Source organism: Eleutherodactylus coqui, chromosome 9 (genome assembly GCF_035609145.1).
Source record: "Eleutherodactylus coqui strain aEleCoq1 chromosome 9, aEleCoq1.hap1, whole genome shotgun sequence".
NCBI lineage: Eukaryota > Metazoa > Chordata > Amphibia > Anura > Eleutherodactylidae > Eleutherodactylus > Eleutherodactylus coqui.
The window spans coordinates 88,954,296-88,969,344 of NC_089845.1; the positions used below are offsets into that span (position 1 = coordinate 88,954,296).

At 42.3% G+C, this 15,049-nt stretch overlaps 1 protein-coding gene across 1 annotated transcript in view; it reads left to right on the forward strand.

Annotated features, from left to right (window-relative positions):
- The window catches only part of LAMA3 (laminin subunit alpha 3), a 205,905-nt gene that overhangs the window by 19,695 nt on the left and 171,161 nt on the right, over window positions 1-15,049 (forward strand). Inside the window, exons 3-4 of the mRNA XM_066578034.1 lie at window positions 10,390-10,507; window positions 13,560-13,678. Of these exons, the coding sequence (XP_066434131.1) occupies window positions 10,390-10,507; window positions 13,560-13,678 (237 nt within the window). The remainder of the gene's footprint in view (window positions 1-10,389; window positions 10,508-13,559; window positions 13,679-15,049) is intronic.

Here is a 15,049-nt window from a genome sequence, read left to right on the forward strand (position 1 = left end):
CTGATGGCTCCATCAGGTTTTTTAGTGGTCCAAGAGCAGCAGAGACCTGATGATGCAGACATGACCAGTAGGAATAAAGCTGCCGGTTCTGTTCACATGACCGTTGTCTTCCATACTATCAGATTTTTGTTCCTTTTTACAGCAAGAATACCAGCTCTATTCTTGCCATCAATAAATAACTCAACAGAGGTCTGTTTGACCAATCGGTGAGTTCCCTAAGGAATCTGTTTGTTAAGGGATCTATTGGGGCTTCCTTGGCAAATTACAATTAGAAGCAATGATCCTACTATGAGCACAGCCCCTCTGTTCACATCTGCATAGACATATATTTACAGACATACAAATAAGTGAATGCCAAAAGACACTCCTCACCGGACATGTCTTGCAAATAGATCCCGCAATCCACAGTCTATATCTCACACAAAAGAGCATAGACACCAAACTTTTTTGTGTTTAACTACTTGCTTTTTATATATTTATATTCTCAAAAAATACATCATTAGGCATAAATGCCCCTAGTGTAAGAAATATTCCAATTTGTGGGAGTCTACCAGAGAGGAGTCTGGAGGCTGGAAGGATAGCATCAAAGCATGCCGACAACAGGGATGTTTGTTGGGGGATCATTCCCCTTCCCCTGACAGAATGTACTTTGTGACCTACCAGCAGTATAAAAACCATGGAATCACATGATATAATGGATCATGGGATTTTTTGGTATTTGCCTGTGCTACAGAGATATGCTTTACAGCAGCCTCATGGGCCTTCAAGCAATGGACAGGAGGGGACTCATTGACTTTAATGTAAAACTATTCTAGGCCTGATCTGTGACCTGCAGAGAGGTTGTAGTGCAGGGAGGGGGAGAAGAGGAGCCTTGACCAACACTTAGGGTACTTTTTTCCCAGGACCACTACCAGATGCAGAAGCACCCAACTGTTGTCCCAATGACTATTGCACCTGTGCCTTCAGGCAGGAGGGGTAGTCATTCAGTGAATGGAGGCAAGTGCAAAAGAAATGTCTTCTGGCCACCAGCCTCCATTCACTGTGAACAGGCAGTCGTTCAAAAATGAACGATAGATCCTGTGTTATCTATATGTAGTCTATATATATATATATATATATATATATATATATATATAAAGTCTACACACCCCTGCTAAAATGCCTAAAAAATCTGACAAAGATGAATTATTTCAGATTTATTTCCACCTTTAGGCCTCATGTCCACGGGGAAAATCGGGCCCGCTACGGATTCTCCATGTAGAATCTGCAGCGGGTCCCTCCTGCCCCGCGGACATGAGCCCTGAAAATAAGAATAAATGAGAATAAACTCACCTCCCATCCGCTCCGTTTCTTCTCTGCGTCGCGGCCGGATCTTCTTTCTTCGGCCGGCGGATGAATTCGTCACGCCGGCGGCACGTCGCCGGGCACATCCGCCGAGCCGAAGCAAGGGAGATGCGGCCGTGAGGAAGAGAAGACTTTCTCGGCCCGCTGCGGGTGAGTAAATGCTTTTAAATTCCTATTTTAGGTCTCCCGCGGATCCGGACGGCTTCCATAGGCTTCAATAGAAGCCCGCGGGAGCCGTCCCCGCGGGAGACCCGCATGAAAATGGAGCATGGTCCAGATTTTTTCATGCTCCATTTTTTTTTAAATCACTTTTATTGACCATCCGCGGGTATTTATCTACCCCGCGGGTGGTCAATGCATCCCTATGGGTGCGGATCCGCGCGCGGGAGAAGAGTTAAAATCCGCTGCGGATTTTAATTCTTATTTTCCCCGTGGACATGAGGCCTTAATGTGGCCCGTTATCTGTGCAATTCCATTGAAAAACAAACTGAAATCCTTTAGGGTGGAAAAATAAAACTTTGATCTTCTGGTGAAGCCATTCTCTGGTTGATTTAGAGGTCTGCTTTGGGTTGTTGTTATGCTGGAAGGTGAAATTCCTCTTCAGTTTATTAGCTGAGGACTGAAGGTTTTGTGCCAAAATGGACTGATATTTGGAACAGTTCATAATTCCTTCCGCCTTGATTAAAGCCCCAGTTCCAGCAGCAGAAAAACAGCCCTGAAGCATAATGCTGCCTCCACCATCTTCACTGCAGGTATGAGGGTCTTTTGGTGATGGGCAGTGTTGGCTTTGCACTAAACCTATCTTTTGTAATTATGGCCAAAATATTCAACCTTGGTCTCACCAGGCCATAACACGTTCTCCCACATACTTCTGGCAGACTTGATGTAGATTTTGGCAAAACATCGTCGGGCTTGGATATTTCTCTTTGTTCGAAAAGCCTTCTGTCTTGCCCTCCTCCCCCAGAGCCCAGACATATGAAGAATACAGGAGATGGTTGTTACATGCACTACACAACCAGGACTTGTCAGACATTCCTGTGGCTCCTGTAGGGTAACTTCACACTGGTGAGTGTGATATCCAGCCATGAATCACGACCCGCTATCGTGCTTGCCAACATGCAATTTCCCCGTGAATGTGAGACGTTTTTTATATCAAAACCACCTTGCATCACTTTGGGAAAGTATCGATCGTGGAGTGTCTCCCATTGTTTTCAATGTGGAGACCTCGCATCAGACCGCGTGCACCTTAGCATGTAGTGCAATGCGAGGTCTCCCCATTGAAAACAATGGGCGATGCGATGTGAGGGCACACCCAAAGATAGGACTTACCATGGTGCGATGCGGTAAAACCTCACTCATGTGTATGACCCCATTAAAAAGCCCCAGTTCCAGCAGCAGAAAATAAAGGCCCCAAAGCATAATGCTGCCCCCACCATCTTCAAGAATGGGGTTCATATTCATGCGAGATTTTTGAGTCTCACAACGCACAAATCTCACGTAAGTATCTCACTTGTGTGAAGCTGGCCTTAATGTTGCTGTCGGCCTCTTGGCAGCCTCCTGGACCAATTTTCATTTATTGGTAATGTCACTGTTGTGCCAAATGTAATCCCCTTCTTCACTGTGTTCTCTAGTATATGTAATGTCTTGGAGATGTTTTGGTCCCCTCCTCCTGACTGATACCTTCCAACAATCAGATTCCTTTGATGTGTTGTAAGCTCTTTACGGTCCACGGCTTTTGCTATTTTTTGGTTATGGCTCCTCCACACAGGCATATTTGTATGCACAATACGCAGAGAGTATCCAATACGCAGGAGAATCCTACTAGAAGAGCTGGACTATATATGGGGGATATCAGAATCCCTGTAAATAATGGCAGCGGAGTACTGACTACTATTTATCATGAGTTTAAATGTGATTGGCTAATTTTGAACAAAACCACATCCCCCAATACAAGATGTGTTCATTGTCATTTCTTGTTTTTGTGCGCATGGTTCTCGCAGGAGCAAAAAATGTATGCACTACTTTATTTTGGGCGTATTTTCACACTGAAGAGGCCCATATAGGTCTATAAGAGGTTTGCAAATACACATATATGTACACGTGGGTATGCGCAAAATGCTGTGCGGACTTGCGAACACCGGCACTTTGTTTAGCTTAGTATCTATTTGAATCAGGGCAGGGGGGATTTCTCCACCCATGTGAATTAGCAGTGCCTGCGCAAATCCACACAGCATCTACTGGACATGGCAGACTATTATAGGGCTTAGTGGACAGTGCGCATACTGCAGGATATTACATTTTATAAAATGTAGATCGTGACATTGAAAATTAGAGAAAAATCACAAAAAATGTTAAAAATATATTTAACATAAAAACCTGATTTATAGAATAGTTTTCTGATGATGCATTCCCTTTCACAGAGGAGACAACATTAATGTTTAGATACTTATGGAAGAGATACATTCTCCCTTGCATACAATGTAACATTTTACTGGCAGTTTCTGCATAACCACACAAAATCCCTCATACTCGATCTGTTTTATGCTCCTGGTACCTACTGGGAAATCAGCTTACAGCTTCTACTTGGGCCATAATTGCCTAGCTTCCTGAGATTTCACATACAGTACAGTACAAGGCTTTAAAGAGAATCTGTCAGCCCTGTGAGCCCCATAAACTAAAGTTATGGGCGCATAGGAGCTGAAACACTGAATTTGGGGATGTGAGTATTATACTTGCCCTCCTCTGTGTTTTCTCCCCGCTGCATGCAAACTGCGGACTACATAGGCGTATGCATAGAATGAGATACAATGGGAGCTGACAGACTCCCTTTAAATGTGTTGATTTTGGAATATTGCATTGTGTTTTCATATTTATATCATCCTCTTCATTCTTTTTTAATCCATTCTCACCCCAGGATGTAAATCTACGTCCTGGCTTGGAAGCAGTTCCTGCACATAGACATACATTTACGTTCTATAGGTGGTGTGGGCTCAGAGGCTGAGCCCACGCCATCTTCAGCGGGAACTGGCTGTGACTGACAGTGGAAATCGGTGAGAATACCGATCCCAGCTCTTAACCCCTTACATGCCATGATCAATGTTGTTTCCACCATGTAAAGGGTGCTCCCTATGTGATGTCATCAGATGTCTGCTATGTAATCGCAGAGGGATGATGGGTTGCCATGGCAACTAGACATCAGACAAGTCCTGGTCTGCCATGATTGCTATGATTAGCAATAATGCCTCGCAGTACAGAGGTACTGCGATGTATTATCAGAGTGATCATTGCATCACAGGTTCAAGTCTCCTACAAAGACAAAAAATGTAAAAAATATAAAAATGGTAGGAAAAAAACCCACATAAAATAAGAAAAAAAACATGTTCAATATTGTTGCATCTGTAACAAACCATACAATAAGGCCTCTTTCACATGGGCTACAAAATGTTGCCACAAAATCATCGCTACAAACACATGTATGTGAAGCTTATTGTTTCCAATGGGTTCTTTCAGGCTACAAAACATCTCATGTGAAGGAACCCATTGGAAACCATGAGCTTCATATACATGCGTGTTGTGGTGATGATTTTGTAGCCCGAGTGAAAGCGGCCTAAGTCGAACAAACGTTTTATTATGCACAACAAACGCTATTAGAGAAAGCAAAAAAAATTGAAACAAAAAGTTTTTTTTTTGTTTCCTCCCAAAAAATGCAGTAAGGGATTATTTACATGAGTGTATATCGGCCGGTGTTTTCACAGCCGGCTGACATACGCTTCTATCTGAGCAGTTCACCCCTTCCCTCCCCCTCACCGAATCTCTGCCTCTCTCCTCCCCTCTGAGCGGTTTGCAATGGGAGGCGGTGGGACTGGGGCGGAGCAAAGCTCCCGCCCCTTGTCCATAGCCAGCAATGGGAGTGGGTAGGACAGAGCAGAGCTGAGCCCCCGCCCCTCCCATTGCAAAGGCCAGAGTGGAGGAAAGAGGTAGAGAGCCGGAAAGGGGGAGGGAAGGGGTGAACTGCTCAGATGGAAGAATATATCAGCCGGCTGTGAAAACACCGGCCGATATACACTCATGTAAATGAGCCCTACAAGTGATTAAAAAACCACGTACCGCAAAATGCTACTAATAAAACACTACTGCTTGTCACAACAAAAACAAGCCCTAACAATCTCTATCTTGTCTAAAACAAAAAGGTATGAAATTTTGAATGTATTGGTGCAAATAAAAAACATATTTTCTACAAAAAAAGTGTTGTATATTGGGGAAAAATGGAAATACCTAAAAAAATATATAACTTTGGTATTGTCCCAGTTGTAACAAGCAAGGAAATTCTTTATCATGTCCTTTAGGCCGGGTCACATGAATGTATTTGCATTGCGTATTATGCTTGCAATGTATGTGTGCAGAATACGTGATAAATACCGTCAATTAAAGTGCATTGATTCTCATTGTACCACTCACACTTGCATATATTTATTGCGTATGTTACGTGCGTAAAAAGGAACGCAGCATGTATATGCATTGCGTATGTACAGCGTTTTTTATGCATGTTGCTAGGAGACATGAGAAGAAAACTGAAAAAAAGAAGCCAGGAAGCCGGTTCAGGACAGCGTGCGTAAAATACGTTCCATATGCGCAGGCATACACGAGTAAAACCGTGACAATAGGCTGGGATATGCAGTTCCCTGCGCTGGTTAATTACCATATGGCCGTATGAGCTCGGCCTTATCCTCCACGAATAACACTGTAAGAAAGGATGGTGCAGTCACCCTAGGTAGAGGCTGTAGATACAGATTATCGGAATGGTAGTCTGAGTAAAAAAAAAAATCACATTTCCTTTTCTTTTCCGATTTTCACATGAGAATAGCACATTGAACAGCACACGGATGGGATGTCTGAGGCGTTTTGTGTCCGACAGTCCTGAGCGCAACTTTTTAATGGCCTATGTGCATGTCAGAGGGCTAAATGGAAGCTTCTGGGCTCCAACTATAATGCTTTATTCATAGTACTGGGGTCCCTGTATGGAAAAGTGAAACCATATGGGCCCCTTAAGGCTCATGGGCCCGGGTGCAACTGCATCCCCTATAGCTACACCCCTGAATATACTCTAATGCTGAGCCTTATGCTTTCTTGGGTCAGAAACGCTATCTTTTCTCCTTAGGGAGAGCACCTAGACGGTGAGTGAGGAGACTCAAAAGGCCATGCTCCTTTGGGTAATATGCAAATAAGGGGGAGGGAATAATACCTCCACAGTGCCTTCCAATAGGTGGCACTGTGGAGGTATTATTCCATCTCCCTTATGCTTTCTTGCACACAGATTGCTTTTCTGCTTTTGTTACAGTGCCCTCTTCGCTTTATGCCAGTCTCTTTCAGGCTTTGCGTGGCATTGCCCACTGGTTTTAAAATATTACTTTGTGGCATTATATAAAGAATCACATTTTTCCCCAGTGAGCTCACAATGTTATTCATGCCAGCGGATAGTAGTAAATGCTCAGCTCTTGTAAATAGTTTATGATGTGGTAGAAGGAGCCAGCTTGAAGGTCAGAAGCAGTTTGATTGTACTAGGCCCACATTTAACACTTACTGAAGTAGGAGCTCAGTACTAGTTTTCAGTCCACTCAAGTCAAATCCATCACTTCTGGCTTTATTTAGCAGCAATATATGATAGCAATAGAATCAGTTTTCTTTTCTTTTTTTTGCTTTTCCTTCTCATCACTCCGAGAGCCATAGCTTTGTTATTTTTCCATTGAGACCTTTTTTTGTCATTTTTGAGTAGACTGTACATTATGTCAGAGCGAATTTCTAAGCTGGTTTAGGACCAAAATAGAATTCACTTTTAAGATCATTGAGAAGGTGGGAAGCTGGAGACTGAGGCATTAGAACAGCTCTCTGACGAATCTGTTAGTAAATGGCATTCTGCAGCTCGCTCTATACTGTGATACGTAGAAGCTGCAGAAGTTAAGTAGTGTAATATTTTTAATAAAACCCTATTAAGAGAATTTTTAGGACCAAAAGTACATGCATTTAAATGGTTTCTATCTGTCACTATCTTGTGCTGAAAAAAAATCACTCTTAATTGCTGGCCATTAAGGGTCTCCCTCCTTCCAAGCTTGCTGACTACTGTCTGCTCTCAAATGATTGACTGGAGGGGGTAGGACTTTATACCAGGAGTGAAGGAGGGGGATAAGTTATCATGCTTAGTGAATTGTATAGAGAGCAATGAGGGGGAGGAAGAGGCACTCACACACAGACATCCTGTTGTTGGAGTAAATGGTGTGTTATCTGCTGTACTTTATTTACAGGTATAGTGCTCAGTAATGCTGCACATTCCTACATGATGTTATATATCTCAGTGTGTGTAGCAGACGAGTAGAGAGCAGGATTTGTTTCCCAATATGTAGTACACAGCACAGCAGCCAGGCTCCTCCTACCAGTTCTGAGATGATTGAGAATCACAAAGGCAGTCTGCAAAGGGGAAAATTAGAAAAGATACAGTCTTGTAATAGCCAGAGCTAGTGTTATACACATGATAGCCTATTTTGAAAAGTCAGCTGAAAAGTTAGGCACGTTTTTAATCAGAAAAGCCCCACAAGTGTTCATGCAGAATTAGTGTGGTACCTTGTTAGCCTGGAAAATCTATGCAGTGTTATATATTCTTGTAAAAAAGAGAAGTATTTTACAGGTGATACCTGTATTCACATCAACAAACACAGTCAGCCAACAAACAACGGGACTATAAAGTTACTGGCCCTTTCTCCTGTATATCCCCACTGTGGTCCTGATGGACCCCAAGATGTCCCAATGGAACCCATATTGGGGAAATAAAACACAGACTATAGTCTAGGATCAATTTGCACAGACATACTATAGTGAAGTGATACATTTGTGGGGAACCATTTCTCTGAACACAGTATAATGGATCTAAAAGTCTCAATGCTGAACGGTCATTTTAAGTATGACAGAGAGAGAAAAACTTGAGAATTCAAACGTATTAGAAGTTTTCAGTTGAAACAAGAACTAAATGTAATGCCTGGATTAATGACCCATTACATGGCTGCTTCAGACCCATCAGATCTGTGACCTCCTAAGTCATCACCTTGTCCCTTTCATCTTTTGCACTTACCTTAGCTTTATCGTTGTGGCTTATTTTGATGATGTATCGCCCCATGTACAAGGTCTGGATGGAACATCATTTGAATTATTGTGCCTCTTTCTCAGTTATTCGTTTGCTGCCTGCTTGAGGAAAGAGCCAGGGAGCTCTGAAAGCTTGCAAATAAAATGTTTCTGATTAGCCAATAAAGGTATCACCTCTAACACCTTTTTATACAAGAGTATTTAACTCCACTTTAATTGTATTGTAAAAGTTGTTATGGTTATGGAATTACATACTTTGTATATGTTATGGACTGTTTTGATATGTTTATTTAATAACATTTTTCTTTGTATTGTTTTACCTAAGTTTATTATGTTATTATTTTTTTTTGCAACTTTATTTTCTAGAATCTTCATCTTTATTTACATTATTTAAAAATAAATCATTAAAGGGGTTGTCTGGGACTTTTTGGATTTTATTAGGTCAAGTATAGATGATCGATGGGGGTCTGCCATTCAAGATCCGCACTGATCAGCAGATTTCTGGGGCTGCTGTCACCACGGACAGCGCAGGATGCAGATTGCTCTGACCATAGCACAGTTGGCCAGGTTGCCAAGCTATGCTTGAGAAAGACCCCATGAGGGTCGAAACGTAGCATGTTCTTGGAGGAATAAATTATTTATTTTTGCATTACGCCCTGGATGCTGCCACGAACCTTTTTGTGAGATACTGTGATATACTTTGGGGGGTCTTCTGAGGCTCTGACCCCCACATTGCTGGCGTGCACCCGTTGGACTTATTAGTCCCCTTTTCGGTTTGGTTTGAAGAACCCTGAGGTGTGCTGCGAGTTAAACCCGTGTGGATTGTAGTGACAACGGCACCAGGAATCAGCTGATCAGTGGCGATCCCGAAAAGCAGACCCCTACTGATCATCTATTGATGACCTGTTCTTAGGTCAGGTCATCAATAGAAAAAAATCCAAAACATCCCCGACAAGCCTTTTAATCTTTGCAAGGTGATATCATTTTTGACTACTATTTTTAAAGTATAATGTACATCATGTTTATGTGAGGGCATTTATTATATTGCTGACATGATTATAGGTAAGGCATGCCCTAGCAAATATTATCAAAGGGAAGCCAATTGAAACCATTAAAAAAAAACACTCCTGTGTCAAGATATTGCAATTATATAATTGTTATGGCTCCCCCTGTTTTTTTCTTTACTTCCTCTTAGAATATCCACCTCTTGTGTCCTGTGTTGCTGGTCATACATGATCAGCAGTCCAGCCCCATCTATCGGACCCTCTTGTACACAGGCAGCGGATTATTCTTGCTAGTGTACAGTTCAACCAATAAGAATCAGCACATTAAAAGCGGCTTCTTCTCACACACATTAGGTGGTCTTTCTTAGAGGCAATTACAAGAACACCAGGGGGCACCATAACAAGTATGCATCAATAATAAGTAAGGACAGGACCATTAAGAAAGAATTCCAATTGACAAATTATGTTATGCATGATCTGTCAATCAATCAATTTTTAATGGTGAGCCAAACCCTTTAATTCTTCCATACCTATAATAATAATAACCTTTACTTATATAGGGCATACATATTCCACAGTACTTTACATCACTTGATATTATGTTTCTGTCCCATCAGGGTCTCAAATTTTTTTAATTCACCTATTACCATGGTTTTTGGGGACATGGTAAACCTACACAAACAGAGAAAGAGCATACAAATTCCATGCAGATATTGCCCTTAGATTTGAACCTCGTACCCCACTGCAAGGCAACAACGCTAACCACTGAGCCACCATGCTGTGCAATGCACTGTGCTGTCCTGCTTATGATAGTGTGCCACCACTGCTTGCATAGTTTGATGATATTATGTCCCCTATACAATGTGTTGTCTATTGCCTTCTCTTATCATCTTTATGGTTGTGTTACTAGATTTTCCATGTTGCTTATGTCCTCATCAAGTTTGCAAACTCTCCTCGGCCTGATCTTTGGGTTCTTGAACGATCAGTGGATTTTGGAAGCAGTTACATGCCTTGGCAATATTTTGCTAGTAAGTCATTATATTTTTCTTTATGCTGTTGTTTCATTATATACTATATGTGTCCGTTATTATTGTATGTTACAATGTCAGCAGTTTCTTATAAGATGTTTAGCATTCTTCCTTAAGGCCCATTTAGACACAACGATTATCACTCAAATTCGCTCAAAAGCCGTCTTTTGAGCGATAATCGTTGTGTGTAACTGCACTGACATCGTCCAGTTTTCGTTATGCCGTTGCTCATCGTTGTCTTTCAACATGCTGAAAGACAATGATGAGACTTATCAGGAGTTCTCAGTGGGATACAGATGATACTATTGTTTCAGCTGTATCCCGCTCCCTGCTAACGGGCTGGGTATGAAGAACAGAGCAGTCCAGCTCTGTTCTCCATACCTGGCACTGAGCGCTCAGCTGTATAACAGCCGGACGCACCGAGCAGAGAACAGCTGGATGAAGAAGACAAGCAGGGACACCCCACTTGTCTTCTGCATCCTCCGCTTGGAGCGCTCGGCTGTATAACAGCCAGGTCCTCGGAGCGGGGAACAGCTGGATGCAGAAGACAAGTGGGGACACCCCGCTTGTCTTCTGCATCCTCCGCTCGCAGTGCAAGGTGATCGCTCAACATTTGAACGATCATCTTGCGCTGTAAATGACACAACTATTACAGCTCAAAAGTCGCTCAAAAAAAACATCTTTTGAGCGATAATCGTTGTGTCTAAATGGGCCTGTACACACCTCTGTGAGGGCTTTTACCCACTAGCAATTTTTTAACGTTGTGATATTGCTGCGTTTTTTACTCAAATTGCAAGTTTGCACTTCTGCGATTTTTGTGCGATGCGATTTTAACATTAGAAAGTCCCATTGACATTTGCAGTAAAAAAAATGCAGCGATATCACCGCATTAAAAAAAAACGCTAGTGGGTAAAAGCCCTTAGACAGGAGCCAAGTCTGCATTACAAGCTGTCTTACCATAAGGACTAGCATACATGTACTGAAACCTCCATGTTGCATTTAGAATAAGCTGATGTGAGGTGCAGATGTTGAACCTACTTGTTGAGTAATCCGTCCGGAATTCTTTGTGTATTGCCTTAAGGACCTTTTCACACGGACGGAATATTCTGCATTCTGCACCACAAGTTGTGATACATTTCATACGGAATGAAAATGTCTTACATAATCTGGAATTTCACATCAAAATGCTCAGATTTTGATGCTGAATTCCGCAATGGTAGATTCAGTTGCAAATACGTTCCCCGTGTGAACGCACTCTTATGAGGCTCGGTGCGCTCATACACTTTGTGCGGGTAATTGCTGCTCCTTCTGTATGTGAAATGCAGGTAAAATCATCATCTGTTCAATATTCTGTCACCCATATCTTCTAATGCCCATTAGTCACACAGAGGCAGCTACTATCTCCAGCCGGCCTTATCTACCATCTCCAGCCGGCCTTATATTTGAGCACAATTCTTTCCAAGTCCACCACGAAGCACACGCTTTTTTCATTTGGGACATGCAGATAAATTACTGACAGACTCCTCATGCAGTTGTGGTCTCAGGACCTATCACCTCTCATGAAATGTCGGTTTTAGTAATTGCCTGAATTCCTTAAGAAATAACAATTCTGGAGCTTCTTTTTTTAGGACTGTTCAGCTGTGTAGACTTACATGGCTTTGGCAGTGAGAATGGAACCGCCCCAATGTCAATTTATTTCAGAATTTCTAGGAGGAATAAGGTACCTTTATCAGGGGATGGGATTACGCCGCAGGACGCAGCCAAATCCGCAGCTGCAAAATTCCAGGTCTAACTGCAGATTTTGATTTGTGGAATTGCAGGCAGGTTCTAAGCTATTTACAATGCCACATGAAAATCTGCAAGTAGTCTGCGGATTTTGGTGAGGAATTTACTGCGGCTTGCAGTGCGTTATGCAGCATCTTCCATCCTGTGTGAAAAGTTCCTAACAGATGTTGCTGTTAGCCGTTTAGTCGTTCACGACCCTCGATGACCCTAAAGGCGAGCTCCCTCCATGTTTCTCGATTTTGTACTGCTTCTTCCAGTTGTTATGAAAAAAGTTGCTCCAAATTACTATTTTGGCATAAAGTATAATAAATGTCTCAGGCCCTAAGAGTACAAGCTCCGTTCCACCAATCCATGGCCATTTTCCCCAAAAGTGGTGAGCATACAGTAAAAATTAGAAAAGTTACTAATTTTTCTACAAATGTGACGTGTACCACAATTTGTGACTTTTTTCCACCAGAATTCTGTCTCAAAACCTTGAATAAATTCCTCCCTTTCTCTGTACTTGTGATTGAAAATGATCCGGTTTCTCCTCGGTGGACCTGCGCAAAGTGTCTCAGCGCCATAGCCATATTCACAGCATGTGGATTAACCTCTTCCAGACATATGATGTGCAGAAACTTCCCACGAAATGTCATACGTATACATCATGGTGATCACGGAAGCGCCGGAGCTGTAAATGGCCTGAATGGCTGCGCTCCTGCTGTAACGGTCAGAATTAACTCCTGGCCATTTAACTCCTTAAATGCCATGATCAAAACTAACCATGGCACCTAAGTGATTTACAGAAAGCACCCCAAGAACACAATGGCGGGGTGCTGATGGTTGCTATGGCAGCTGGGGGTCTAATAACACATCCCAGGGTCATTACCTTGGAACATCTATTAGGTTTTTCCCTGTCTACAAGCATAAAACACAGCAATACAGAAAAATTAGTGAGGCTAGAGAAAAGGGTAAAAATAAGCTTAATAAATTGCTAAAAATATAAATTAAAAAAGACAATAAAAGACTCAAAAACCCTCCTTTCCTGCCTCATAAAAAAGCAAGCAGGTGATATTGCTTTATAAGTTGAGCTTCCTTTATGGCACTTTAATATTAGCAGAACATTCTGTTACACCTTTTTTTATCTCCAAGGGATAGGGGCTATGTGGGCAACCAGCAACAGATGACGGCCTTTTTAGAGTTCAGCTATCGGCTCCTACTAATCTATGTACACCATTGCCTGATGCCATATTGGACTAATGTTACATGACATGGACTTGTATTGCAGATTCTAAACAGGACTGCTTGCTTCAGTTTGGGAAGGACATAAAGCAGCCCATTACTAGAGATGATGATGTGATTTGCACAACAGAGTACTCGCGGATTGTTCCACTTGAAAATGGAGAGGTAAATGCCTTGTGAAGATGATCATCTCCTTATTGATAATGTTGAAAGAATTAGTAACTGCTTTGTTTGACACGGTGTAGACAAGTGTAAAGATATTCAATGGCTCGAGCAACTTCTTTGAGGCCAAAGAGTAAAATGAAATACTGTAGTCCAACGAAGCCCAGCGAGCTAGACTGCTTCTGTAGTCCTCATTCACTTCTATGGGAGTTATGGAAACAGTGTAGCAGGGGGCGTTTAGCTGTTTCCGATAATCCCGGCCACCTTTTGGAACCTGGATCCGGTGGCCAGTGGAATGAGACACACACAGGCTATTACATGAGCATAGTTAATGAAAAGTTAATGCCCCTTTAAATTGTTTTAAGAGGACTACTTCTTTCCATATGCCTTACTAGGGAATATGGATGTCATAGAGAAGCCTCTTCTGCTAGCCAGATTGGAGAGCTGTTACAAAGACTGTCCCCTGGTCTGATCATGTTTTATATATGTTCACTAGAGATGAGCGAGCACCAAAATGCTCGGGTCCTCGTTATTCAAGTTGAGCTTTTCGTAAAATTTGAGAGCTCTATTTGAGTAATGAACCCCATTGACTTCAATGGGAAACTCGAGCATTTTTGTATCGGACCCGCCGGTTGCTGAGCTTTTTTCTCTCTCTCTCCCCTCCGCCAAGCCAGCCACAAACTACCATTGAAGTGCGCAGCGTCGCAGCGGGGAGGGGTCAAATCTGGCATGTCAGCAGTGGAGAGGGGCTAAAACTGGGGCGGGGTTGGACACGGTGTGATGCTCGTTCGAGTAGTGAGCACCATCGAGTATGCTAATACTCGAACAAGCATCGGAAGAGTACGTTCGCCCAACTCTAATGTTCACCCTTTCTACCCACAGCTTCCCTAATCATGACTGCTGATCACAGGATCAGATCTGTCATGGCTGTTTGAGATGGAGTGGTCTTTTGTTACAAATCCCTTTAAAATGGATTTCCATAGACTACCTAAAAATCTTAAATACAGAGTCTATACAGCGGTGTCTTTTCTCCTTATGGTTTTGTACTATGATAACATAGAAATTCCATCTGCCACTATATGGTGCCTCTGTACATGGCCGTATTACGGTGGAGCATGCCACAATTTTGATATGATTCTACAGTAATGTACTTTGGCTCCGTATGAAGTTGGAAGCCTTTAGACGTACAGTACTTGGAGGCTGTACAAAGCTGTAATACGACCATGTGCATTAAATGTTAGACTTTCTAAATATTATTTAATATGCTGCCCTGCTAAGGAGAGTATAACAAGCCCACAAGAAAAACTCTGACCCAGTGAGACCCCCCCACATGTGATAATAGGGACAAGTTAATTGCTCAAAACATTATTTTCT